The 25532-nt window shown below is 40.1% G+C and overlaps 1 protein-coding gene across 2 annotated transcripts in view; it reads left to right on the forward strand.

The window, feature by feature from the left end:
• mllt3 (MLLT3 super elongation complex subunit) overlaps positions 1 to 25532 on the forward strand; it is a 59155-nt gene that overhangs the window by 3100 nt on the left and 30523 nt on the right. For both annotated transcript variants that reach the window (XM_030431478.1, XM_030431479.1), the window contains exons 3-4: positions 25123 to 25205; positions 25324 to 25467. In XM_030431478.1, the coding sequence (XP_030287338.1) occupies positions 25123 to 25205; positions 25324 to 25467 (227 nt within the window). The remainder of the gene's footprint in view (positions 1 to 25122; positions 25206 to 25323; positions 25468 to 25532) is intronic.

Here is a 25532-nt window from a genome sequence, read left to right on the forward strand (position 1 = left end):
AATTGGGAGTCTGTTTTGGTCCGCCGATTTGCCGCCTCGGAGGGTACACTTATTTTCGCCTCGCCTGCTATCTAAAGCCGAGGCGTCAACATGCCAGCCCCTGCGTAAGATGGGCGGAGGTGTCGATTACCTCCACTGTAGTGCGACCCACAGCCGGGGAGTTTTAAAACCAGGAAACAGCTGATCACAGCAGTCAGTCCATCACTTATCCGCGGACATTAAGATAAGCAACTGGACAGCCGCTAAGATCCAGGAGATGCTAGCGTCTCCTCGGTCTCTGTAGCTGTTTGGTTCTGTCAGCTTGTTGTAGCGGTAAGCTAGGAATGGTCACTACTTTCAAATTAAAAGCTCCCCCCACCCCCACCCGCTAAGAACCCAGTTCTAAACTCCAATGGGGTGCAATATAAAGCTCTTATTTTGAAGACAAATTCTTGTCACTGTTCACAGCCCAATACATTGCCGCCCTTACCTTAGATCAAATGTGCCGCCTTATCTATCTAAAAAGGGCTACTGTGAGGGTTGGTGTGTATGTCTAGGACCGCTGTTTTGAATTGATGAACAAAGGTTTGTCACCAGGTTTCTCTCAGGATTTTCTGCTTTTCTTCTTTGACAGCCCAAAGTCAAACAGTGTATTGAGGCCGTAATCTTTGTAGCCTAACATGCTTGGATGTGTTAGGTAAAGTTAAAAGAGCATATGGCAAGGAAGGGATGCATTTAAATGCCTCCTAGGCCTGAGATTTTTTGACTCCACATCAGCCTTTTGTAAGTTTAAGCTGCCAGTACGGTCTAATCAAGTCTCTGTTTGGACATTTAGCTGTTTTATGACACCGGAGGAGTCACTGTTTTTTTTTATTTCACTCCGTAACGAGGATTTTCTGGCTACACAGCTAGCTAGAAGCAGATCCGTGCAGCTATCTCCTGAATGAAAAGTGTGCTGCAAAATTCAGCCCCAAGAACGGGGCAGTTTTAATACTTCTTCCACTCACCCACAGTGAACACATTCACTACTGCTTAAATTAAAGCTATTTCAGAATGGTTGCAGTCCATCGTGCAATTCGGCATAATTGCTACACGCAATGTAGATCAGAGGAAAATTAAACTTTCACAAGGCGTTTCCTTCTTATTATCTTCACATTGTCTCTTCACAGCCATGTGATGTTAATCAGTGGTAGACGGCAAAGTGAGAGAACATTTAAATTGTGCAAATTTAGTGGAAATGCTGGCTGTTTCATGAATGATATTTATTCTGAATTTTACCTGTAGACTTAGGCCAATAGTCAAAGTCAAATCAGGTTCTGCAGGTGTGTAAAATTGCAGAAAACCAAGGGCTGTGTTCAGTTCAGAGTTCCTCTCGTTGCTCCTCATGTAATTACATCAGACTCGGGTGACAAAACGGCTTTGATTTATCTACTCACCTTCTTGTACAGGCATTCATTTTATGGCAATGTTTTTTTCTTCTTGATGTACATTAATAATTAACATGTCAGTTTGTCTATCTAAGTGAATGCTGACTGCCCACAGTGAGTTTGATGAGTCTAAACTGGTCACAACTGCATGAAGGCTGTCTGTTGTTCCTACAATCATTTCAGACCTTCAACTTGAATGTATATAGGGGTGCAACTAATTTTACTATATACATTTTATTTTTTTTAATCTGCCACACGTTTTTTCTATTAACTTCCATGGTAATCAACCAGTTTTTAGCTCTAAATGTATCCATGCCTTTCTTCTATTATTTTGTCTCCTGGTTTTAATGCTGTTTCATAGGCTTTTTTCCCCAAACATTAACATAATACTTTTGATTGATAATGAATTAGGGGTGTGCCAAAATATCGATACTATGATATATCGCGATATTTCGTCTTGAGGTACGTTATCGATACACTGGTGCCAAATATCGATATTTAAAAATGTAAAAAAAAAAAAAAAAAAAATGTGTTGTTTTTTTTTTGGGCCCACCACCATCACCCCTCTTTGGAGGACAGCTTTATCTTTATTCAAACATAGGTATACAACCAAATAAAATTTTAAAAATGGTTTAAGTAGCTCTGAAACCCATATAGATATTTAATGATAGTTGTAGTCAGTGTGTGTGTTAAGAAGAGACACTGTGCAATACACTCTTTGTTTACTTGGCTGTCATTCATGTGAAATTGATTGACAATGTTTTGTAATTCCTGTGAAATGGATTCAGTGCAGTCAATAAATTCTGAATTTCTTCAGTGACACAGATATCGTGATGTATCGTGGAGGAAATTTCTTGCAATATATCGATTATCGCAGAATCGCTGTATCGTGATATTATCGTTATCGTGGGCAAAATATCTTGATAGTATCGTATCGCGAGGTACCTGGTGATACCCAGCCCTATTATGAATGGTCTGACATCAGACAAAGAAATGTCTTTATAGCTCTATAGAAATACAGCTCAGGGTCAGCTTTTAATTATGATTCCCTTGTAACTTACTACCGTATTGTGATCCTCAGACCAGCCCCTGTACATTTCTTTTGTTATGAAGCTGTTCAGGATGGTGTCAGTACTGATCCTTTGACAGTAAGCCTCAGATAGTCATTGTCAATCAATAGTCTGATTTAAGTATGGAGCTACAATGATTAGTTGATAAATTAATTAGTCGCTCGACAGATAAATTGAATGGTTACTACTTAGAAAAGCCTTTTGTGAGTCATATTTCATAGAAAAAAAATATGAAAAATGTTGTGCTTGTTGCAGAAATTAAAATATTTGAAGATGTCACCTTGGACTCACTAATACCAATTTTACTAACTGTAACCTTGTTCCCCCTTGTAGAAGCAAAAGCGGGCCTTTGTGGGTCTTTCTGATCTTCAGGGCACTAAAATGAAACCAGGTCTATGTTACCCATCAAATTTCATTTTGTTGGAAAATATTGAAGCTCTGTTTTTAAAGTATAAGGATTACAGAGCAACATTTTTTGCGATAACTAATCACTGAAGTCCTCTATTTACTTTGCCTTAGCTGTTTTTTGTGGTGTTTTTTTTTTTCACTTATGATCTTGTAAAATGGAAATTTGTAGTTGTAGAATTGCCTGGGCCTTTGGAAGTACTCTCCATGGTGCTTGTTCATCTGGAGGCACCACAATCCCCTACACTTTATGAAATGCATGTCAAATTGTCTTCCTGTGTACAGTTCTATGAGATCAGATTGGACTCTTGACTGTGCAGGGGAGTAGTGAGGATGATCACGATGATGCCTTCTTAAAAAAGATAAATGTACACTTTACATAGAAAGGCATTGAAGCTCGGCCACTTCTTGGCTGGTTTGTAAAACTGTGTTTTCTTATGTGGGTCAAGAGATGCATTTTAATCAGTATTGTGAACAATAAGTTCCACCACTAGAACCTTTTCTGGGACCTTTTCAAGAAGTTAGGAATGTATTTAGTGGCTAGTTTGGGAACTCTGCGACATATAAGGAGGCTCAGGAACTTTCTCGAGTATTCAAGAACTTATTTAGGGGCCCTCGGAAGCTATTTGTAACTCAAGAACATATTTAAGGACTTGGGAATCTTAAGGGAACAAATGAACATATTCATAGACTTCGGAACTTTGGGAACCTATTTGGGGGCTATGGAACTTTTTTTTTTTTTTCAAACTCAGGACTGTGGTGAACACGCACCTGAACAGACGGTCTAAATCTAGTTCCTGCTGCATCATTCCTTCCTTTAAACCGGTTTAGAAACAGTAAGAACTCGGAATTAAATGTTCTCAAGGAATTTTTAGATGCATTAATTCCTGGCCTCAATTTCCAGGGACAACTTTTAGGAAAAATGGCCTTCACTGTAAGCTGTGGCCTCCAAGTCTGTTTTTTGCTGAAACATTAAAAGAAATTTTCTTCAGCATGTGAAAATGATTATTCTTAGCAGCTAGGAACATCTGAATGCTCTGAAAGCCTAATTTGGCAGGTGCATATACAGTATATCACTGTGATATAAAGAGCCTTGAAACTGATGGACCCACCTGTCATAGGTTCTGACAAAAGATGTGTTTTGAGACAGGCCCAGTCTACACGGCATGTTGGAAATCCTATACTGGATCAGTTCCCTCCTTGCCTCCAAGCTGTCTATAAATCAAATACCTATCTGCTGATATGGAACCCTGTAAAGCTTAAGTTTCTCCTAAAAGGCCTTTGATTACAAGTTACTAAATTAGATTTTGCTTCTGCACACCGAATCCTTCTCCCTGTTCTTTTTCCTGCCCCAGCCCAATCTTGATAAATGTGATATGTGGCTGGAAGAGTGAGCAGGGGGGCCTTCAGTAAATCTCACATGATGACACATGCCATGAGGTCTCTCCAGTGTCTGTGAAGTCTTTGGGGCCTGTGTGTTTTTACATGGTGACAAATTGTGAACCAGAGTGCTTCTCGGTCTGTTGGGTCTTCAGATGCTCTTGAGTGTTTTTCATTGAAACACAGCCCATCTGTAATAAATTGGAGAGAATGGCTCTAGTGTTTTAGGCCTGCTCAGGTGAATGCAGCAGTTTGTTACAATTAGACTTACATTTTAAAATGTTATGTTCACCAACTAGTAACATGATACAAGCGCTGATTTGGTTTGTTGGATGGATCATCTCTATGTTGCACATAAATTATCTTGAAGGGAAAATCCACCTTTTGTATGCTCTGACATTGTGAGATATACGAATGCTTTACATTAGAGGTCGACCAACATGCAATTGGTCAGACCAAAAACGATTTAAGAGAGGAAACACCCACCTATTGCCAATATGGCAGCGGATATAAAGAATGTTTGAGCCAAAGTGAAAATGGACCTTGTGGATTGTACAATTGATTTTGAAAAATGTGGGGTGCATTTTAACTGATAATGAATAAGTGTAAAATATTGATCTGAAAAGAAATTATCAACTATAGCTGTAAAATAATAAATAAAGTGAAGTGGAGTGAAAAAGGTATTGTTGCTTTGTCAGCAGGATTTCACAAAAACTACTGAATGTATTCCACTAAACTTGGATGGAGGATGGGTCTCCGCCAAGAATGGACCACATTACATTTTGATGCAGTAATGGGACAGATCCTGTTGTGGAATTTCGGCTCACTTGACTGTTTGAGAGAGATGAAGACGACTCAGAGACACCGAAGGCTTACGTTAAGATTAGGGCTGGGTGATATGGCTGAAAAATGTATCACGATATAAGTGTTTCATATCAGTCGATATCGATAATTATTAATTTGTATTTTTTTTTACCCATTTGAAATAAGAAAATGTTGAAAAATAACCCTTTAAATGGTGACTACAGGTGAGATTTTTGGGGAAAAAAATCATTTTCAAGATTTCAGAATCTAAGACATGAGACAAAATAGTGTAGAAGCTGACATTGCTGCTATGTTAAAGGGATAATTCGTGTTTTTTGAAGTGGGGTCATATAAAGTACATATCTATAGTCGGTCTGTTCCCTACCATAATCACCGATCAGCGCAGCCTCAGTTTGGAGAAGCAGAGAGCCGCTCCAGCCCAGACATTTAGCTTTGTACTGCAGTGAACGGAGTCCAGATGCAAAGTGAATTTAAAGCACCTAAAACAAGGCTCACCTAAAAAAATCTATATCAGTTCAAGTGTACTTTATATAGAGAAAATTCACACCACTTTACATCGCCGTCAGACCTGCCTTTCTTTTGGCACTACATTTTCTCAACCGTAGAACCTCTGTGTCTGAAATTGTTAAGTTTCGTTTTGATCGAAAGTAAAGGGAGTTGTGTGCATAAACCTCTCGTCCAGCAACTGGGCCTCGCACTGTATTTCGCCACTCGCAGATCACCTGTTTCTAACGGAGTTAAGTGACATTATCGAACGTTTTTTCTATTGATATTGATCACGTGTCTATCGCGATAGATATCGTTATTATTTTATTGCCCAGCCCTAGTTGAGATAGTTTATTAAACAAGATCTTGGAGGAGATAAGTGTTGCCATGATAATCCTCCCGAGTCTTCCCCAGCATAAGAAATATGATTCTCCAACAGGTCCAGGAATTCTTTCTCACTTTAATGAACATTGTGAGATGGGGCAGTTTTTTTTTCTACATTTTTCTGAATTTTTCAGGGAATAATGCATGGATCTCAAAGAAAAACATCAGGCCCATTGAGGTGGCTGGTATCTGTGTGCGAGTACAAAAAGGGGCTATTAGGCATTGGCAGAGGTATGAACTCGTTTTCACAATGGTATATTCTTTGCTAATATGCGTTAGCAAGCTCAAATCTAGTTAATTCCCATCCAACTAACTTTTTTTTCTTCCAAATACAAGTGGCAGACTTCAGGTGGCACGTTAAAATCAGCATAATTCATGATATCTCATAAATCTGCCAACTCATTTTCAGTTAAATAGTGGGCCTGTTTGTTCAACCTGCAGCAAAACCCCAAAATACTGATTTTACAAATGCACAAATGAAACTTGAGAAGCTGAAACCAGAGAATTTTTGGCATCTATGCTTGATAAATGACTCTCATGATTACTTGTTTATCAAGGCGTTGTGTATGAATATCAATTTTGTGTTGATCAATCAACTGTTTCTGCACTGATGGAGTTGTTGATCAGACAGAATTGACAGTCAGGGGAGCAGGAGATGGTGATGGATATGTGGCTGTTTCCAGCCATCCAGGTTTGTAGATCGTGGTCTGGAGTAGACATAACAGTCTAAGTGGTCCAGTAGGGACACAGCTGGCTACACACATGCAGGAAGTTTGGGTCAGTGCCAGTAATTCCCAATCTTTAGTTTTATTTTTTTCTCCCCTATTGCCAAAGTGTTTGATTTAGTGCAGTTTGCAGCTGTTGGAGATGAATCTTTTTACTCACCTGCATGCCGCACATGTTGCTCGCCCTCCACTCTAAAATAAAATGGGCGGCATTTAAACAAGTCGTAAGCGCGAAGTAAACCTGTCAACAAGAATTGACTGCAGCCGTTTTGCTTATGAGAACCTAGTCTAGTCTGTGTGCTGTGTTTGGAGTTTATTGGTATCACTTTGTTTGTTTTTTTCTTTACTTTTACGACAGCAGGAACATGTGTGCAGTGTTAGGAGAGTGGCTTTCATTTGTTACATAGTGTGTAGCCTTGGAAACTTGATATTTCATGTGAGGAATGGGATGGTGCTAGGAGGAAAGAACCCATCTCATACTAAATGGAGTGGAACATCATTTTAACTTCTCCCTGTTTCACCAGGTTGTCGAATCCTGTTTTGTCAGCACAATGCCTGAATGTATTTTTTTATGATTGCATAGTTTTTTTTGTTAAGAAAAAAAAACAAAAGTGCAATCCTTAAAATATTTTACCAGATGCACATTGAATGCAAGCCCTGTGTGCTGAGATACCTCCACCTGGATCTTTCTTACATAACTGACAGCAGTGCTTGATAAATGGAGTTTAGGAGTGTGAACTCTGTGAGAAGGATGGCAGAAGGAAAGCGTTTGTTATGTGGCCCAGGGATTCCCAGCAGCCTGTCCCGATTTCAAAGACCCCAGCACGGATGAAATCTATCATTGCCACTTGGCTCACTAGCAGCTTTCATTTAAGAGGTGTGTGTTATTTAGATTTGTGTCAACCTTGCTTCATTTGCTCTTGTAAAGATGCTGATGAAAGGTAGGCTCATATGACACGCAGGAAGGATTTCAAACAGCTTTTCCACATCAGTTGTTTCTTTATTACTTGTCTTATCAACATGTCATCACTTTGAATTTCCACATACACACACACACACACACACAGTGTGTATATATATATATATATATAGCAGTCAAAACATAGAAAGCAGTTAGAGAGAGAAAGTGATAAGAGACGGTGAGCGTAACTTCCTACCGCTCGTCCTCCCACACTCTCAGTGATTTGTTGTGCAGCTCAGAGAAGCTGCCAGACACACATTTAGATTAATGATGAATCAGTCAGTAAAGCTGCCACTGCGCTTCATTATTGCCATGCGGTTAACGGGCCAGCGTTGAGGTGTTGCCATGGAGACGGCCTAATGGCAATGCCATCTGAACAAATGGAGGTAAAGAAGCTCTTTGGAACCAGTGAAGGGGGTGCTATTTTGGCAATAGGCAGCAGCGGCTCATGCTGCTTAAGCACCTCATTTGGAGCCTCGGCTGCCATTTAATCTACTCTGGAGATGGCATCTCTTCAAAGGTGTTTGTGATATTTCAGAGGATTGTCACTTTTATGGAAAGATGTAAGACGGTGTAATGGGGAAGAAATAGGCGAGCTCGGTGAAAAGAGTTTGAGATTTGTGGTCTGTGCAGTGTGAGGAAGATGCACAAGAGCTGAGGTTCTTTTTGTGTTTTTTAAGACCAAGGAGCTTTTTGTTACATGAAAAAACACTTGAAACCAAATTTTTCCTGGGTGAAAGAGGAGGTATGGTGGTGCTTCAACTCGGCTGTACTAGCTCTGTAATCAATTAACCAAACTAAACCTCTGTTTTTCCAATGGTGTGTTTTACATGGCACATATTTTTTATTGTAGGGGTGGGTAAAAAAAAAAAAAAATCGCATAAGAACCTCAATCATCAATTTCATTAATGTGAAAAAAGGAAAACCTTTTTTAATTAATGACATGATCTTGACGGAATGAAAAAGGTTGAACTGGGAAGTGCAGCACCCAAGATTACCCATCTCCAAAATAGGCAGCGGCTGCAAGCATGTCTTTTATTTAATGACTGGCGAATCACCTTTGCAACATGAACATCAAGCAGGCCACATGGTTGTGATGACTTATCATGCCATCCGAGACGTTAAGTCTTATCGGAACGACGCAGCGTTAAGCAGTAACAAACCAGACCAACAATCGCTAACAATCTTTACACTATGGTATTCAAAACGTTTCTCTTATCCACATACACACATGCACGCTTTCAAATAAATGAATTCATTAATTAATGCTATGTTTAAAAGGCTGCAGATCATTTATCTTAATTTGCAGTTGTGTCTAATATTGTATTTCAGCAGATTAAGGACCCAAATGAATGGTTTAGTGCACGGTCTACAGAAATTAGTGGACCCTTTTTATTCATGAAAGCGATAATCAATTTCAAATCAAGAATCAATTCTAAATCGAGTCTGATACCCAAGAATCGGAATCGAATTGAATTGTGAGATCGCAAAAGATTCACACTTATTTATAGCATTATGCATTTGAGGTGTTATGGTACACAAAATCCACAGTTTTGTATCTACCTCAGTTCTGGGATTTACTGTATATGTTTTAAGTACACAAAAGACCAACCGAAGGCAAAATCTTTGTCATTTATTTTTGAATATGAAAACATAAATCTACTAGTGTGAGAGCTGTCGCTGGTGCAATGGATAAATCCTTGATGGCTGCACATTTTGCACATTTATACAGGGCAGTGGATAATTTCTGGATGAACTCAGCTCATTATAATGCACACAAGGCAACGTGTGATAGCTGGATGACTGCAGAAATTCTTCTATGCAGACAAAGAACATGAGAGCGAGGTTCAATCACTGCAGTAGATGCATTTGAGTGATGCTGTCTCAAATGGTTTAGGCACCAGTCACACAGAGACTACGTCCTCTTCAAAAATGCCTTAGAAAAGCGTATTTTGGGCAAAACAGTGTTGAGTGCTTGTCGAGAGAGGCTGCCTGCACAATACCATCATTTGTATCAGCATTGCAATGGCACCTTGAGCCAAAAGTTAAAACATTTTAAATGTGAAAATCATGATGCCCAGTGCAAGCAGATCACAGCCAGGCACAACATACCAAACATGTATGCTTTCTATAAAACAAGCTAGAGAACGTGGAAAAGTAGTCAAAACCTTTGATTCAAGCAAGGAAAACTCCCCAAAGAATTTTATAGCATGGAAAACATTGGAAGACTCCTCACAAAGAGGACACAATAGTGGACACGCAGTCAATAAACTAAACCCTTTTTGCTTGAAAAGTCTGACTGTGTAACGAAGCGTGTCGTTTAATTTGCCACAAACTCATTACTGCTCCAGTAACTTGAATTGTCTGTAACTGAGGTTCATCAACGTTTACACTTGAAGCTATCTGAGGCTTCAATTTTATACTTCCTGAATTGGACTTTCCAAAAGACGTAGGACATCGCCTACTGAAGTCAAACTACACAACAAAAGTTGAGTGTGAGTATCTCCTTTCCTGAAAGAACGTTCTGTTTTGTTCTGTTAGCCAAATTGGCGACAGTACAAGACCCTTACAGTGTACACACACACACCCACACACACACACAGAGATTGATGCATTAATGATTGGGCCAATATGTTCGCCTCTGGCCATCTTCTGGGCTCTGTGGAACACTCGCATGAAACCTTTTAACTCCCCTCATCCTCCACTCAGGCTTAATTTGTGGCTTGTGTGCACATACCACATAAGTCAAGTCACTGCAGTGACCTACACATAAGATACAGATCCTCAGGCTGAAAAATGGCTCAGAAGCGGCAGTGCATTCCTTTCCTCTTTGCTGTGGCTTTGCTAATGTGATCTCTGAGCTGTGATGATACCAGTATTAATATCCTCACAGGAGATGAAGGATGCTTTCCTGTACATGTGTGCATGTGTGGTTTCTTTTGTCTTCTGCCCGTCTGAATAAAGTTTCACAAAGCAAACAGTAGTGACATCATTATACAGTGACTTTTTCCAGTGAAGTATGCAACGTTTCATGCAGGTTAAAGCTGCACTCCTCTTGTGTTGTTCAGTCCACTGTTCTTGTTTTGTGGTTTTTTTTTTTTTTTTTTTTTTTAAGAACATACAGAAATACAGATTAAAAAAACTGCAGAACCTACAAACAGTTGGTCACCTTTGTATTTATTCAAGCAATTGCATTGAAGGATATACAAGTCAGTTCATATGGTAAATATCAGTGATCATCTTGTCACATACACAATACATTTTTCCCAGTACTGCAGCAATTTATCAGTCCTTAAATTCAATAAAAAAGTTATTCTTTCCATCCCTTGAATGATAGTAACTAGGGCTGGTTATTGTTAAGAACCTCACGATTCGATTCGATTTCGATTCTTTAGGTCGCAATTCGATTCAATATCGATTTTGATTCAATATTGACTTTAATGCTTCAATATCGATTCAGTAATAATTAGTAATAAACAAATAATACCTTAGAGTACCTGTTGATAATTTTTTAGTTTAAAAAAGGTCATCAAATTATAAATCTTTCCTCTAGGAAGTTCTAGTTCGAATTGAAATGTAAACAAAGGTACTCGATGTGTTTAGTTATAAAATAGTGCAACCATAGTTAAGCTGAGAAAGTGCCATTGTTTCTGGGACTGCATGGTACATTTTGGTCTGACATAGACATGACCGCCGTCCCTCCACCCTCCGGCTGGACACGAAGGGGTGAACGTTGACACTGAGTCCCCCCCCCCCCCTCTCCCCGGAGGAGAGTGCTACTCGCGGTGCACGGTGCAGCAGCCAGGGTGAGACCGGCTGCGCTGGGAGTTTACAGTCTCCGAAAGAGCGGTGCGTCAGACATCGGCTACCCGCCTCCGCTAGTGCTGGGCGGTATACCGGTTCAGACCGAATACCGGTGTATATTTTCGTTATGATATGAATTTTCAATATACCGCCATACCGCTGTATTTGATTACACAATGTTCGGAACGCTGCGCCGCGGGACACTGTTTCAAACCGGACCCTTTTCAATGTTGCGCTTCTAAACAGGCATGGTGCGACGGCCAGGCGTAGTGGGGGTAAACAGTAGTGTTCTGGTGTTATGTTACGGTGAAGATGGATAGGATAGACATTGCAGTTCATCACTTCATCCGCAGACGTCAAGATGAGCAACTGGAAAGCCACTGAGATCCGGGAGATGCTGGCATCTCTGTAGCTGTCAGCTTGTTGTTGTAGTGGCAAGCTACTTACAGTTGCAACTTTCAAATTAAAAGCCCCCCGCTAAGAACCCCATTCTAAACTTCAGTGAGGAGCAATATAAAGCTCTTATTTTTGAGGACAAATTCGACCTGCTTCCTGTTAGCTATCTGTTGCTTGAGGCAGCTAATGGAGGGGGCGAGGCGCTCCACCGCACACTTCCTTTAATAGCGGGGATTTAACATCGGCGTGTGTTTGACTGAGGAGGCGAGAATATCGGCCACGGGTCTATAATTAAGTAAATCTATCATGTGTCGCCACATTTCTTCCGATGCATATGCTGTATCTCACTGTTTACGCCCAACTTTGTGCTTCACGCCATGTCACATGTTTACACCTACCTCAGTGGCGCTTTTTGGGAAGAAGGAATGAGAAACTGGTCGAGAGAAGAAAATTACACCTCCCTTATAGATAGTGCTGCCTTTACCTTGCAGCAAATGTGCCGCCTTTTCTATCTAAAATGGGCTAGTAATTGCTCTCTCAACCAGTAGAAAATGCCGTGAACACCTGATTATGCATGAAAAAAAATACCGTCATATACCGTGAAACCGTAGGAATTTTGAAAAATACCGTGATATACATTTTTGGTCATACCGCCCAGCACTAGCCTCCGCAGCTCCGACGGTGTTTCTGCTGCGCATCACCCTCCGACCCTCGAGCGAGGTCGTGGGCGAGACGCTTCCAGCTGCTTGAGGCGGGGACTGAGAGGTCCGGCCCAAATCGATTCAGAGGATTTTATGAATCGATTTTGAATTGGGAAAAAATATATTGCACTGCATTGATGAATCGATATTTTTACCCACCCCTAATAGTAACCATATCTATCCAGTTAGTCTTTGTTTGAGGTTTGGCCTATAACCATTTTTAGTGTTATAGCTTTCTTGCTGGCAGCTGATAATAACTTGAGTAGGTATTTACCTTGGGTCATAAAGCCTGAAACACATTGGCCCAACCGTTGGCCATCTGAAGCGTTTGGGGAGACTCGGACGAGTTCAGGAACAAATCTGTTCGGTGTGTTCAGCTGCGTTGGAAGCTTTTGGAACCGTGTGGACAGCGTCTGCTCCGATTCAACTTGCGAAGTCTGAGAACGTTGGCTGTTGGCTGTCCGAGCCATTGGTTGTGTGCTAGCTGTATGACCAATCTGAGCGGCAGTGTGCTAGCGAATCAGCACGGTGTGTGGGAGGGGCGGAATTCTGCGTGCGCCGCTGAACTCTACGGTGTGCGCTTTGTTTTTCTATGCACTCCGTTCCTTCATTTCCTGTTTTAATGTTTTGGATTACTGGCACGAGACTAGGGCCAGCTGATCTTGCGCAAGCGCAGAACACAGTTGCACACTACTGTGTAACTGGCAGCCGTTGAGGCGGTATGTTTCAATGCAACTTTTCTGCCGAACGGGTCAGACGAGAGGCTACGGAGTGGTCGGATAAAGGCAGTTGGCTGTTGGTTTTAGTCTGGGCGGTGTGTGGGGGCCTTAAGATGAGCTGCAATGTTGCCCAAATAAATAATAGTAAAATAGCAGTCAATGCCATCACAAACATGTTTAAATGGCATGTGTGACCTTCTGCCAATATGACCAAAAAGCTGGGCAGCCCCAGAATATGTGGAAATGATCTGAGAGCTGTTCATCACCTTTTACTCCAGCATAGACCTCTTTCGATCACACCTGTGTGTACTCTTTTTAGCTCAGGGGTTACAAGATATCTAAAAGGCAAAGGCCTGAACTTGTGGAAGATGATTGGATAGAACACATACTCAACCAGTCCTCCTCTGAGATGACAAGTCCACATTCCTTCTCCCATGTTAGCTTACTCTTTTTCGTTGAATGTTCATATGTAGAATGAAAACTTCAAGAGTTTCCTGTTGTCTATATTTTTTTATATACCTGTCAATGAATATATCAATTTAATTGGCATCACAATTCTCAATGAGTTTTATCTCTTTATTAGAATATGCCCTGATTTGTAAGTACCAAAAAACCAACACATTTTTCCGAACCATATATGTTTTAAAAATGTTTGAAATGAACAAATCCTCCCTTTGATGAGATTGAGCAGTGAGACAAATATAATATTATATGGCATTAAAACTTAATAATTTCCTCTGAATTTAGTGGGTGTGCTCTCTGGTCATAATCAGATTCAATAATCATCAGTAATGTGGATATAATGACTAAGCGGGTAAAGTATAAGAACAAGTTGGACAGTAACTTGAAATCACTTTTCTGTAATGCAGCCTTTTAACTCTGAAGAGAGAAGTGGTCTAGTGAATTGACTTACAAGGCCAGTACATCATCCGTTAAAGACACTCCTTCAAGCTGATTCTTTAGGCTTTATGAAGATCATCAAGTAGCTCTGTATCAGATTGGATTCAGAAGCGGTGATACAAAATGATAAAGGACTTGGATCAGTATAAGATTAGTTTGGCCCCTTTCAAACTAAAATGCTTCTAAAACCTGTGCTGGTGAGTGGTGTGCATGTAAACAAATTATGTCAGTATTTGCGTTCTCATCAGCTGTTTAATAGTTTCCTGATCAAACAAAGCTTTGAAGAGGAGATTTTAGAATCTTTTGAAGAGTTCATCTATGTTCTTGAATGTTCAGGGAGAAAAAAATTGATACCTCAAAGGCAAATCTTTCTTGAATGTTGCAATGAACAAAATGGGTTGTTACTTTATCTCAGCCTCATTAATTCACCCATATCACTTGATGATTGTCTCACTTGTAGGGAGAGAGGACAGTAACAGTCTGCAACAGGTAGCATTTGACGTGCTGATGCAGGATCTGCAAAAATTCTGCAACATCTACTTTAGGCTGTCAGGAGTCAAGTTTGACCAACAAATGCTAAAAAAAAGAGCCCACAGAACCCACATCATAGAGAACCAGATCAGTTACTGTGATCCAGCAGCTCGAAATGTCTCAGCTGACACAACCTGGAAGAAGCAGTTTGTGAGTCTGTGTATACATAAGGGACTTAACTTGAGGTCATCTGTGCAGTGCTTAGGATGGAAATGCCCAACCTTGTGTGTAAAGGGTCCTGAGACCCCCTCCTCATCCCCCTCTCCCAGTGTCTGGCAGAAATCAAAGAGCTGCAGGAATTTGCCAGTAATTGTTTTACGATTCCTCAGAAATCATACCTACTTGTATAGGTGAACACAAAGAAAGCAAGAGCCATGAAAGCTGCAGGCTGGCTGCTGCTGCTGCTGGTGGTATGAAAGGATGGGGAAGGGGAGGAGGTGCAGAAAGACGGGGCAGCCACTACCAAATAACAGGAACTGAGCTGTAAATGCCGGTTCTCCCTTGGTTCAGTCAATGAAAGGAGGTTGCAGGAAGTGGTTTATTGAAGCATGGTTTATATGGGCTGTCTGTTGGCAGCTCTTTCACTCCTTTCTCACTCGCCCCTGCCATAAAACATTTGTCTTTTATTTACAGCACCTCCAAACACCAAAGCTGGAAGATCTAATCACTAAAGGAGCCATGGTCTCCCTTTTCATCAATGAAATAAATAAAGCTGGAAGGGTAAATTTTTTTACCACAACTATAACATGAGCTGTTACTGTACTATTTTGTTACGGCCAAAAGATTAAAACATTCGTTCACACATTATTTTAAAATGTAAGCCTTAAGGTTTTAGATTAGAACGCATTGCCAAAAATGTGTTTAAAGTAGTTTAGAAACAGGTTGCTATGACATTACATCACATAACCAAAATATGACTTTTCTTGTTCAGCTTTTTAGTGTTAAACTTGTCTATACATATCTCTGTTGCAATACTGTCAAATGCAAACAAAAGGAATCCTTATGAAAATGTTTTTTTATGTTAAGCATATTTTAGCACCTAGTTTAACACCAATGTTCCCCTTGTGTGTCACTTGAGTACTGTTACGTTCACCTTATTCCACAACATCTGACAGTATCGTATATATTCTGTATCGCTTTGTTCAGCCTCTCATTGAATGACATTTTTTACTGAATTAAATCTTAAAAGAAAGCATGTTGGAGGGACTATTTAATGAAACTGAAATATAAACATTTGTGCATCATTCAGCCTGAAACTTATAGATCCCTGGTAGAATTTAAAGTTCTGTGGCTTTGAACAATGTTTAACTGCACAGCATGAGTTAGACTGGCTCATACGGCATGCAGCCGCATGTTTTATCCTTTCAAAGCGGTATTAGCCAGTCTATAGTATTCAATTTGCTGGATTATGCAAGAACTGATATTCCTGTTTGTTAATTTTGTTGATTGACAATTTTCTGTATGTATTTTGTCTCTACATAGAGTGTATAAATATTGCCAATACCATGAAAAAGGGATTTAACTATATGACCAACACATATTTCCTGGCAGAATAAGCATGGTTGTTTCTGTCTACGTCTATAAAACGAGCAAGAAGGATGAGGCATGAGATGGAGTTGGAGCATGGTAGAGTTGTTGAAAGCCAGCAGTAGATGGACGCTGGCTGGTCTGCTCAATGGTGGTATTGATGAGAAATGAAGATTCTAATTGCAGTTGCGACATAAAGCAGTGGTGCACAGTTGAATTTTGTTAGCAGGGTGACCCCTTGAGAAGATGTAGCATTAAATGTCAGAACAAACACACATAATGGTTCTCAAGGGAGGTTTTGGAGTCTGTTGGCAGCACCTCGTCCCAACTGTGAGTCTTGTTTGTCTGGGATCTGCTATCAGGAGCATCCCATTGATTTTGACCCCAACCCCCACCCCACCCCTCACTTAAATCCTCCAGTTCTCCTTTCAGTCTGTGTTTGGTCCCTTGAGGTGGGTGGGGCCTCACACCTTTGTGGTTAGTCGAGCATGTGCATATGGTGTTGTTTATGTTTAATTTCTTGTCATCCAGCCTTTTTTTAACATGCAATCTGTCTGTTTTTTGCCATGCTTTACATACTGCTGGTTTGGGTGCTGTTTGGGTGGGAAAAGGATCCTGTCCATAACCTGGTTTGCCATGTTAAATCAGCTCTAGATTAACCAAATGAAGATGCTATGCATAATGAGAACTGAGTGGTGTATGCAATGGTTGACCCCTGTTCAGTCTTCAGGGTTCGTACGGGTGCTTGAAATCCTTGAAAGTGCTTGAATTTCAATGTTGTGTTTTCAAGGTCTGAAAAGTGCTTGGATTTGAGTTAAAGTGCTTGAAAGTGCTTGACATTATAACTCTGTGTCTTGGCAACATTGGGATCAGACTGGAAAATGTGCTTATTACAAGGAGAAATAAAATCTGTGTGTGTGTGTGTGTGTGTGTGTGTGTGTGTGTATGTGTGTGTGTGTGTGTGTATCATCACACATGCGGCCTGGTAGCAATAGAGAAGGATGGCTGAGGAGAAGGTGAATTTGATGCAATTTGGACTGATGACACGTTCAATATTAATAAACTTTGATGAATAAGCGAACAGCTTATAAAAGTTTATGTCAAAAAAGAAAATTACAGGGTGCTCTCAGGTCTCTCTTTGTCTTGGTGCAAGTGTACCTGAAGAACGCCAAGTGGCTTCCCTTTTTTTGGATAAAACTTTGTGTTCTCCTTTAATTTCTAAAGTTTTTGCTATTATGAAACATCATTTTAGATGTTGACAGCACAATACAATGTACATAATTGTGATTAAAAAGTGAAAAAAATAATCACGAGTGTATTCCTGTAGATATGTATTTCACCCCAGCGATAAGGTGCTGGAAAATTTTGTAAATTACCCTTAAAAGTGCTTGAATTTGACCTTGAAAAATGTGTACGAACCCTGAGTCTTAAACTGCCCTATTTTTTGGGTCACTTATCCAGTGGGTTGGCTTATACACTTGGATGTTTCTTGCATTCTGGTTTTAAGTCTTGGCAGACTAATCTCCGTTTGTGTTCTAGGTTCTTGTTGATTAGTGTGAGGTCATCTGGGTCAGCAGAGAAACTATAGTGTTAGGTTGTTTTGGAGGGAATGTGCCTAGCCGACCAGAGAAGCCATCCCTACTGAGCTGCTAATCACCACCCACCATTGTTAGCGTAGTTCATATCACAGCTACTAATTGTTTTTTAGATTGCTATACCGTCATATGATTGAGGATTGTTTTTCAAAATGTGTAGGACACTGTATGTGTTTTATTAATATTTCGAGGATTGGTCAGGACCAGGATTGGGTTTAGAGCCTTAAGTCCTTTATGGGACAAGCCTAATTATGTCAATAGCATTGTCCTGAGTATTAAAGGCCAGTATTGGCATTAAATGTCTGGTTACCTTCATAATCTTGTTAATCAGATATTTACTCAGTTAAATCGCAAATAATGTAAAAAAAAAAAATAATTGTTAAACATTTATTTAGCATGTAAAATAGTTGCCTATTTACACAAACAGTTGTCTATATTGGAGTATAAACTTGTCTGTTTCTGTCCTTGGTCTAAATAACCAATGCCTTTCTTTCTCTACACTGCACATGTGGACACCTGCCGCTCAAACGCCTGGCATTTATTGCACACTTGATGCTGAGATGAATGGCTCCATTAGGAAGAAGAGGGATTAACAGTAAATTAGCAAGCGGAAGGAGCTCATAGTTGAAGCCACAAGCCTCACTAAAGAATTTCTTGTTTCCAGTCTTGTCTTTTGTTTTATGGTCAGGTCCGTCGTCTAGCTCAGCCTCATTACAAACCAGTCTGTGTAGAAAGGGCAAATACGTAGTGACTGGCATTGTTCTGTGATTGGCATCTGGGTTTAAATCAGGGCCATGTTAATAAATGACACAGCCCTGTCCCTCTGTGAAAGCTTCTGTGACCACTGGCAAGTTTTCTGTTACAGGTCAGTGGTTGCATTGTGCATCTTTGCCTCTCAGACGCTCCTTCAGATAATATTAACCTTTTTAACCTGAACTACTGAACCCCAGCCAAGATGCTCCACCGACTTCTCCTTCACATTTCTTGGGTTTATCTTGTGTCTTTAGGGTTTTACTCTCATTTTAACCATAAATAGATATATAATAGTTTTTGCTGAATTGTGTTTTGTTTTTTTTAATTACTAATAAAAGAAAGGGCAGGGAGGTGCTACCATAAAAACATGCAGAGTTTCTCCCAGGACATTGTCTATTGAAGGTGCTGAGCAGCATCTCCACAAGATCAATTTATTTTGATATCTAGTTATGTGTTAAAAAAAAATAACCAAACTTATTAAATGTATTGCTTATACTGTGTGGAATTGCATAATTTAATTAGAAAGTTATTTTATAAAAGTGTATTGTTATATATATTTGTATATGTTTATTAGACTAATCATCATCTTTATCTTTATCTCTTGTTTCCATTCAGGCTATATTCCTATTTCCTCTTTTGCACAGAGCACCTGTAACAAAAACAATTTCCCCCCGGGGATCAATAAAGTATTCTGATTCTGATTGATTGTTCCATGAACCAGAAAATAGTAAAGAATTAGTCCCAGGTCTCATCTTCAAGTGTTCTGTTTTGCTCAACCAACAGTTCAAACCCCAAACTTATTCAGTTTACAATAACATAAAACAGAGAATAGCAGCAGCAAGGATGGAGTTGAACTCACTTCAGCCACTTCACATGGAGTTAAAGGTGCTATTTTTTTAATCATATTAGCGGTAGGGATGCACCGATCCACATTTTTTCACTTCCAATCCGATCCCGATACCCGAATTTGGATATCTACCGATAGCATTCCGATACCAGAGCTCTGTTTGCTTTAATATTATTATTGTTGATTTTATATGAGGCTGAAATGAACTACTCTCTGTAGGCAATTATGACATTGGGCAGACATCTAAAGTCCAAATATATGTAGTAAAGCTCAGGGCTAGAACTCCTTTTAGCTTCTCAGCTAACTTGGTTGACACTCGGTTGTATAGTCAGGTAGCGCAGTCTTTAATAAGTATCTCCCGGATGGTAAACTAAACCGTGACTGCAAGTGTTCAATCAGGCTGTGAAATCTCACATTTTCCACCACTGATAACGATTGGTCATCAAGTATGATGAAGCTGAGCAACTTCTTGGTAATCCCTTTCACGTTGTCTGCTGGTAGTTTACCTTACTTTTGGAATGACTCCAGAAGTGATTCCTGACGGCTCCTTTCGTCTTTCTGCCCCCTGGCTAAAAGTTCAGGACTTGTGCTCTTTCACGTGGTGCTTTTTCAAATATTTTAATTGCGTTAGTGGTGTTGTACGTCGCGAGGGAGCTTCTGCCTCTCTGACTTACGGCTTTGCAAACATTGCATTATGCTGTCTTTCTTTGCGGTGTTTCCGGTGTGAAATATTTCCACACAGCGGACATGTTGGCTAGCCACAGTGCTGCTCAATGCTAGCCTACTAGCTGGCCGCAAACTGTGGATTGGATATCCTGATACCGATACTGGATCGGATCGGCCCCATCCCTAATTAACAGATGGAATCTGCATTTCATTTAAGGTGGCTTGCCTCTGCCTCAGGCACTGTTATATGAGGATATTGTGTAACAATAGAAAATGTCTCGTTTTATTGTTAATTTTGTTGATTCGCAAATCACACTCCTTATGACAATATGCGTCATTTGGATGGATGCATTCTTCCATGTGGCCAGGATAGATTCTAGTTTCTATAAAATGTCAGAAAATGGTGATGAGGCAGTAACAGCCATAACAGAGGCAAATCTACTTCTGTGTGAAAGTGTAAGCCAGCAAGGCGTCCCATGGGTGTGATGTTCTGATGGCGTTTACAGTCTGAAAACTAAACAAATCCTTCACTCATCAAATAAAGAGTAATGTCCCACACTTCAACCCACAAAGCAAAGTACAAGACCAAACAACAGTGTCTTTGGCATATCATGAGTAAAAAAAATGCTCCGTTTATACTCGGAAAAGACACTGTCATATTGTCTGTCCTACCGACTATTAGTCACACTGTTGCCTGGAAAACAGTACCTGTCCCTGCTCGAGAGAGCCAGGCAGCTCCAGCTACTGGTGTGATCAAGTGATGTGATTTTGACCAAAAAGTAAAGGCGCTCCAATCAAGATTTTAGGGGCCAATCGCTGGAAGCAGTATTGGCCGCTAGGGCTGAACGATATATCGTTATCATATCTATATCTAGATATGAACATTCAAGATATTCATATCGGAAAAGCAACGATATAAACGATATAGATTACCCCGCTCACCCTGCACGTACAGCTCTGGCAGTCACAACAAACATCCTTTTTACGATTGCCCATGAATGCACCGCTAAGGCCAGCCAACCACAAACTTTATTTCATGCTTGCTGTGGATCGACAGCTGAAGCCAACCAATGACAAACATACGAGGGCGGGAGTGAGGGAGACGGAGACTGAGACGCACACACAACTTGGCGACTTTCTAGCTAGTTTAGCGACTTTTCAGACCCACTTAGCGACTTTATTTCTAAAAAGCGACTACCTACAAATTTAGCGACTTATTCAGATCATCAGGGGAAAGGCGAGGAATATATTATATTGTTATTCTCCCGCTGCTCAGAGTCATCGCAGTCTGCAGCTCACCTGCAGCAGCGCCGGCTCTCTGTCCTCTCACACGGCTGCAGGTGGCAGGTGTGTGTATGTGGGGGGGCTGGCTGGGGCAGCAGGAGCGGACGCTGCAGCCGCTCACTCTGTGGATTTGAGACCGTATAGCTGCCGTCTACTCTGTTTTGATCCGTTAATTCTCTGACTTCTTAGTCTTTCTAAATTCCACTGGTACTTTACCAGCGATAACCTGAAGCTGCTGAGTCTCGATCTTCACTCTCACTCTTTCTCTCCAGATTAGGATGTCATCGTTCATCTTGTAAAAATGCACATAGTTCGTTTGATCTTCTCCCTCCCTTTACTGTTGTTACTTCAAATATATTTGTCTCTGTAGTGAGTTTGTGATTATTTGGTAAAGATTTCTCTATCAACCATTTGTACATGGCTTAAAATAATCTCTTTATTTTTCTGAAAAATGCTTGGTTTTCACCGAACCCGTAGTCATATCGTATCGTATCGATATCGAGATATCTGGCATGAATATCGAGATATGAAATTTTGTCCATATCGTTCAGCCCTATTGGCCGCTACCAATCACTGCTCAGAAAATTAGAACATGGTGTGTCAGGATCTCAATCAGAACACATTGAAAGAAAACACACAGATCTCAACTTTATGATGTATACTGTCAAGCCTCCTTTGGCTCCACAACACCGGCATGTTGTATGAAATGCTTAGTTCAGTGTTTATACAAGCCTCCATTGCGGTGCTGTTGCCAAAGTGAAGAGTAAAATAGACAATAAGAAGGGTATGTAGTTCTTTACCATGGTGTGCACTCTTGTAAAAAAAAAAACTAAAAAAAACACATCACTGAAGTGATGTGAGGTAGTGTCACAGTGGGTTCACACTTGATTTGTCCATCGGGGAGTGATTACAAAATCATACTCATTTGGTTAACTATTTGGTTACCATTCTTTGATAACCAAATGCAAGGAATTCTTGTTGATTATATTTCTGTTGTGCTTTTCTGTTGTAGGGTCCATTGATGTTCTTTTTTCAGAGTTTTCTTTTTTTTTTTCTTTACTGACTGATATCAGTAATTAAAAGTAATCAGCCACAGAACTCTGGGATTGGTCTGGCTCTAATTGCACGGTCACTGTAGCTGAGCTGAAAATATCTCAGCATGACATCATGTCTATCCAGCTACCCATGCAAATAAGAAAAATATACCAACGCATGCACAGAGCATTTGTGCTTGAGTGTGAATTTTTCTTTCCATTTTGGAGCAGTTCATCTCATCTCCTTCTCCACCTCGGTTTGTGTAAAGGTGTGGTGGTGAATGGGCCCTTTTAGCAGGGTGTAATTGAACCTGACCCACATGCACAATTAACCCTAACCCATAATATTTGCTCAGTGGTATTGGGTTTTGGATGGCTCGGCCCCAGCGGTGAGGTCAACCTCGGTGTAGTCAGCCGAACCATCAATCACTGCTGCTCCCTGAAGGGGCGGGGCTCCAAAAAGAAACAAGAGAGCACAGTGATGATGTGATTGGTGCCAAAGCCAATGACTCAAAGTATTTCCAAAGTCTGCTGCATCACTAAAAAGCAAAGCAGTCAGTTGTATGCTTAGAAAAGCTGTAACGTTTTTCCAGCAGTTTGCTTTGTCCACTTTGGGGACAGGTGAGAGACCAAATACTTTTTGAGCAACTGTCAACACCAAAAGTCCGATTCTTAATCTGTTGTTTGTCTCACGATCAACTGTTTCCTGAATTTTAATAAAGTATGTGTACATTTTATACTGTTATTAACTTCTTCTGCAGCTGTCAATTTCAAATTCAGATTCTTTTGATAAAAATGTGTTCCTCTGCAGCAAAATGGCATTTTGAAAAAACATATTGTTTTGTATTGGTTCTATAGCACTATGAACAATTCCGTTGTAACACAAGACAAAGGGCTCTACTTTAACTGACATATGAAACATTTATCCACACTGTATGCGGGACATTTCATTGTTTTTTACTATATTGTTTGTTAATAGATTGTTGATATTGTCATAGTATCACAGCACTATAATATCATAACAATGGCAACAATTACAATGAATGATAATTTTCCATCATAAGTAGTTGTGGTAATTTAACAAAACAAAACTTCAGTCAAGGTTCATTTAATAGCATCAGAGCATATTATATGTACATATTTTGATTTCAATTTAATGATGATCTAACTGCTGAGGATTACACTCAGATATCGATGAAAGTTCCAGACAAAGTCAGTGGAACATGAATAAAGTTTTTTTTGTCAAGGTTGAATTGTCAATATCAGTAGTTGTGTATTGCCACTAGAGCTGAAGTGGTAGGGATGCACCAATACGACAGCAGAACAGCCGAAATTCACCTTGTTGTCTGCTATCAGCCTATCAGCAAATAACATGACATTCACCCAGCAGTGGCAGATGTATATCTGTTGACTCACGTGAGTTTTCATTCATGAGCTACTGTCTAATCCTGTTATCCTTGATATCAGTCTTAAGGCTATGTAAATACCGAAACATTCTTATCATTCAGTGGATTGCTGTATAGCAGCGAAAATGCTCTTAAAGCAGCAGTTTTTAAAAAAAAGAATCTTTCTGATGTAACAGAAGGTTATGTTCAAGGTTGTTTCAGAAGCCTGTATGATGGAATTTGTACTCTTTGAAAGAGTGTAATGAAGGGGTAAATTCCTTTAAAACAGTTGTTTGTTATTATGAATATTTCTTTCTTTGTTAATTTCAATTAAACAATTGACTAGATTATCCATCACATAACTACTAGATAAATTGCTAATAATATAATCTGAATATAAAATTGCATATGAAATTATCGTGTTTAGCCCAGGGATCAACTAATGAAGATCCTACAGAGTAACTTGATTGTGTCAGATTACAAGCATGGTATATTTTTAGTATCGTAATGTCATTTTTCCATTCATAAAGAAAACCCTGACTCTTAATATAAAAAGTCCAAAAAATATCAAAGCTTTTTTCAAAAAATTTTGTAAGCTGGAAAGGATGTTGGCTCAGCATGAATCATTTTCACATTTCCCTCTGGTTGTTATACACTTGTGTCATCTTAAATATCCTCCATTCATGCCTTTGCACCAGAGTGACATTCTCTGAACCAAAGACGAGACCTGCTTTAAAGTGTACTTTCAGTAAGCACACTCAGGTCACATATAGATGGACTTAATTGGTAGTTTTTCTCTGGGAGTCCATTGGGAGAGAGAGGCTGACAAACACACACCTCCAGGGAAGAACACCTGAGCTCTAGTGCTGTGTGTTTGTTTTGAAAGGCCCACGGGACGAGTCTTCACCTTGTCGTGAACTGGGTGGATTCACAAGCTTTAAAGGCCCTGGTTCTAATTTAAACCACCGTTTTTGTGTCGGTGCAGGCAATGGAAGTGGGAGTTAATGAGATCTCATGAGAATGGAGCTGCAGGTTTAGTGGCTCAGTACAAGTAGTGACACACTGAAAGGCTTTCAGAGCAAAGGCAATACTTGCATACATTTTCGTACTCGTCTTCCCCTGATCTTTGTGCCAAAATGGCGAGAGAGGGTGAAATGTATAATAATGGTTTAGACTGTCGGTGTTGAGCAGAGCACCCTTGAAGGGGGATTGGATGAGGGTAGTTGTGTTGCATTTTATAGAGCTAAATTGATTTAAACCAGTCTTTCAGATTTGTTAATCACCTTGTGCTGAAGGTTGATGGTCTCTCTTAAATTGTAATTGTATTCTTCATTTCAGTGTGCAAGGATCCCCCATACAAAGTGGAGGAGTCTGGATACGCAGGCTTCATCTTGCCTATTGAAGTTTACTTCAAAAACAAGGTACATTTAATACTGTTACTCCACAGCAAACTGAATGTAATGTTCGTTAAGTCCTGATAGACTGATCATGACTGTTTTCCTCTTTTCCCTCTCTCGGTGTATCACCACTTTCCCTCAGGAAGAACCGAAGAAGGTTCGCTTTGATTACGACCTGTTCCTTCACTTGGAGGGCCACCCGCCTGTCAATCATCTCCGCTGTGAGAAGCTCACCTTCAACAACCCAACAGAAGAGTTCCGTAGGAAGCTATTGAAAGCCGGAGGGGTAGGAGTCCGAGAAAGTATTGTTTCTTAACTGCCTAGTGGAAAAAACTTGTGTTTTTCAGTGCG

Source organism: Sparus aurata, chromosome 10 (genome assembly GCF_900880675.1).
Source record: "Sparus aurata chromosome 10, fSpaAur1.1, whole genome shotgun sequence".
NCBI classification, from domain to species: Eukaryota; Metazoa; Chordata; class Actinopteri; order Spariformes; family Sparidae; genus Sparus; species Sparus aurata.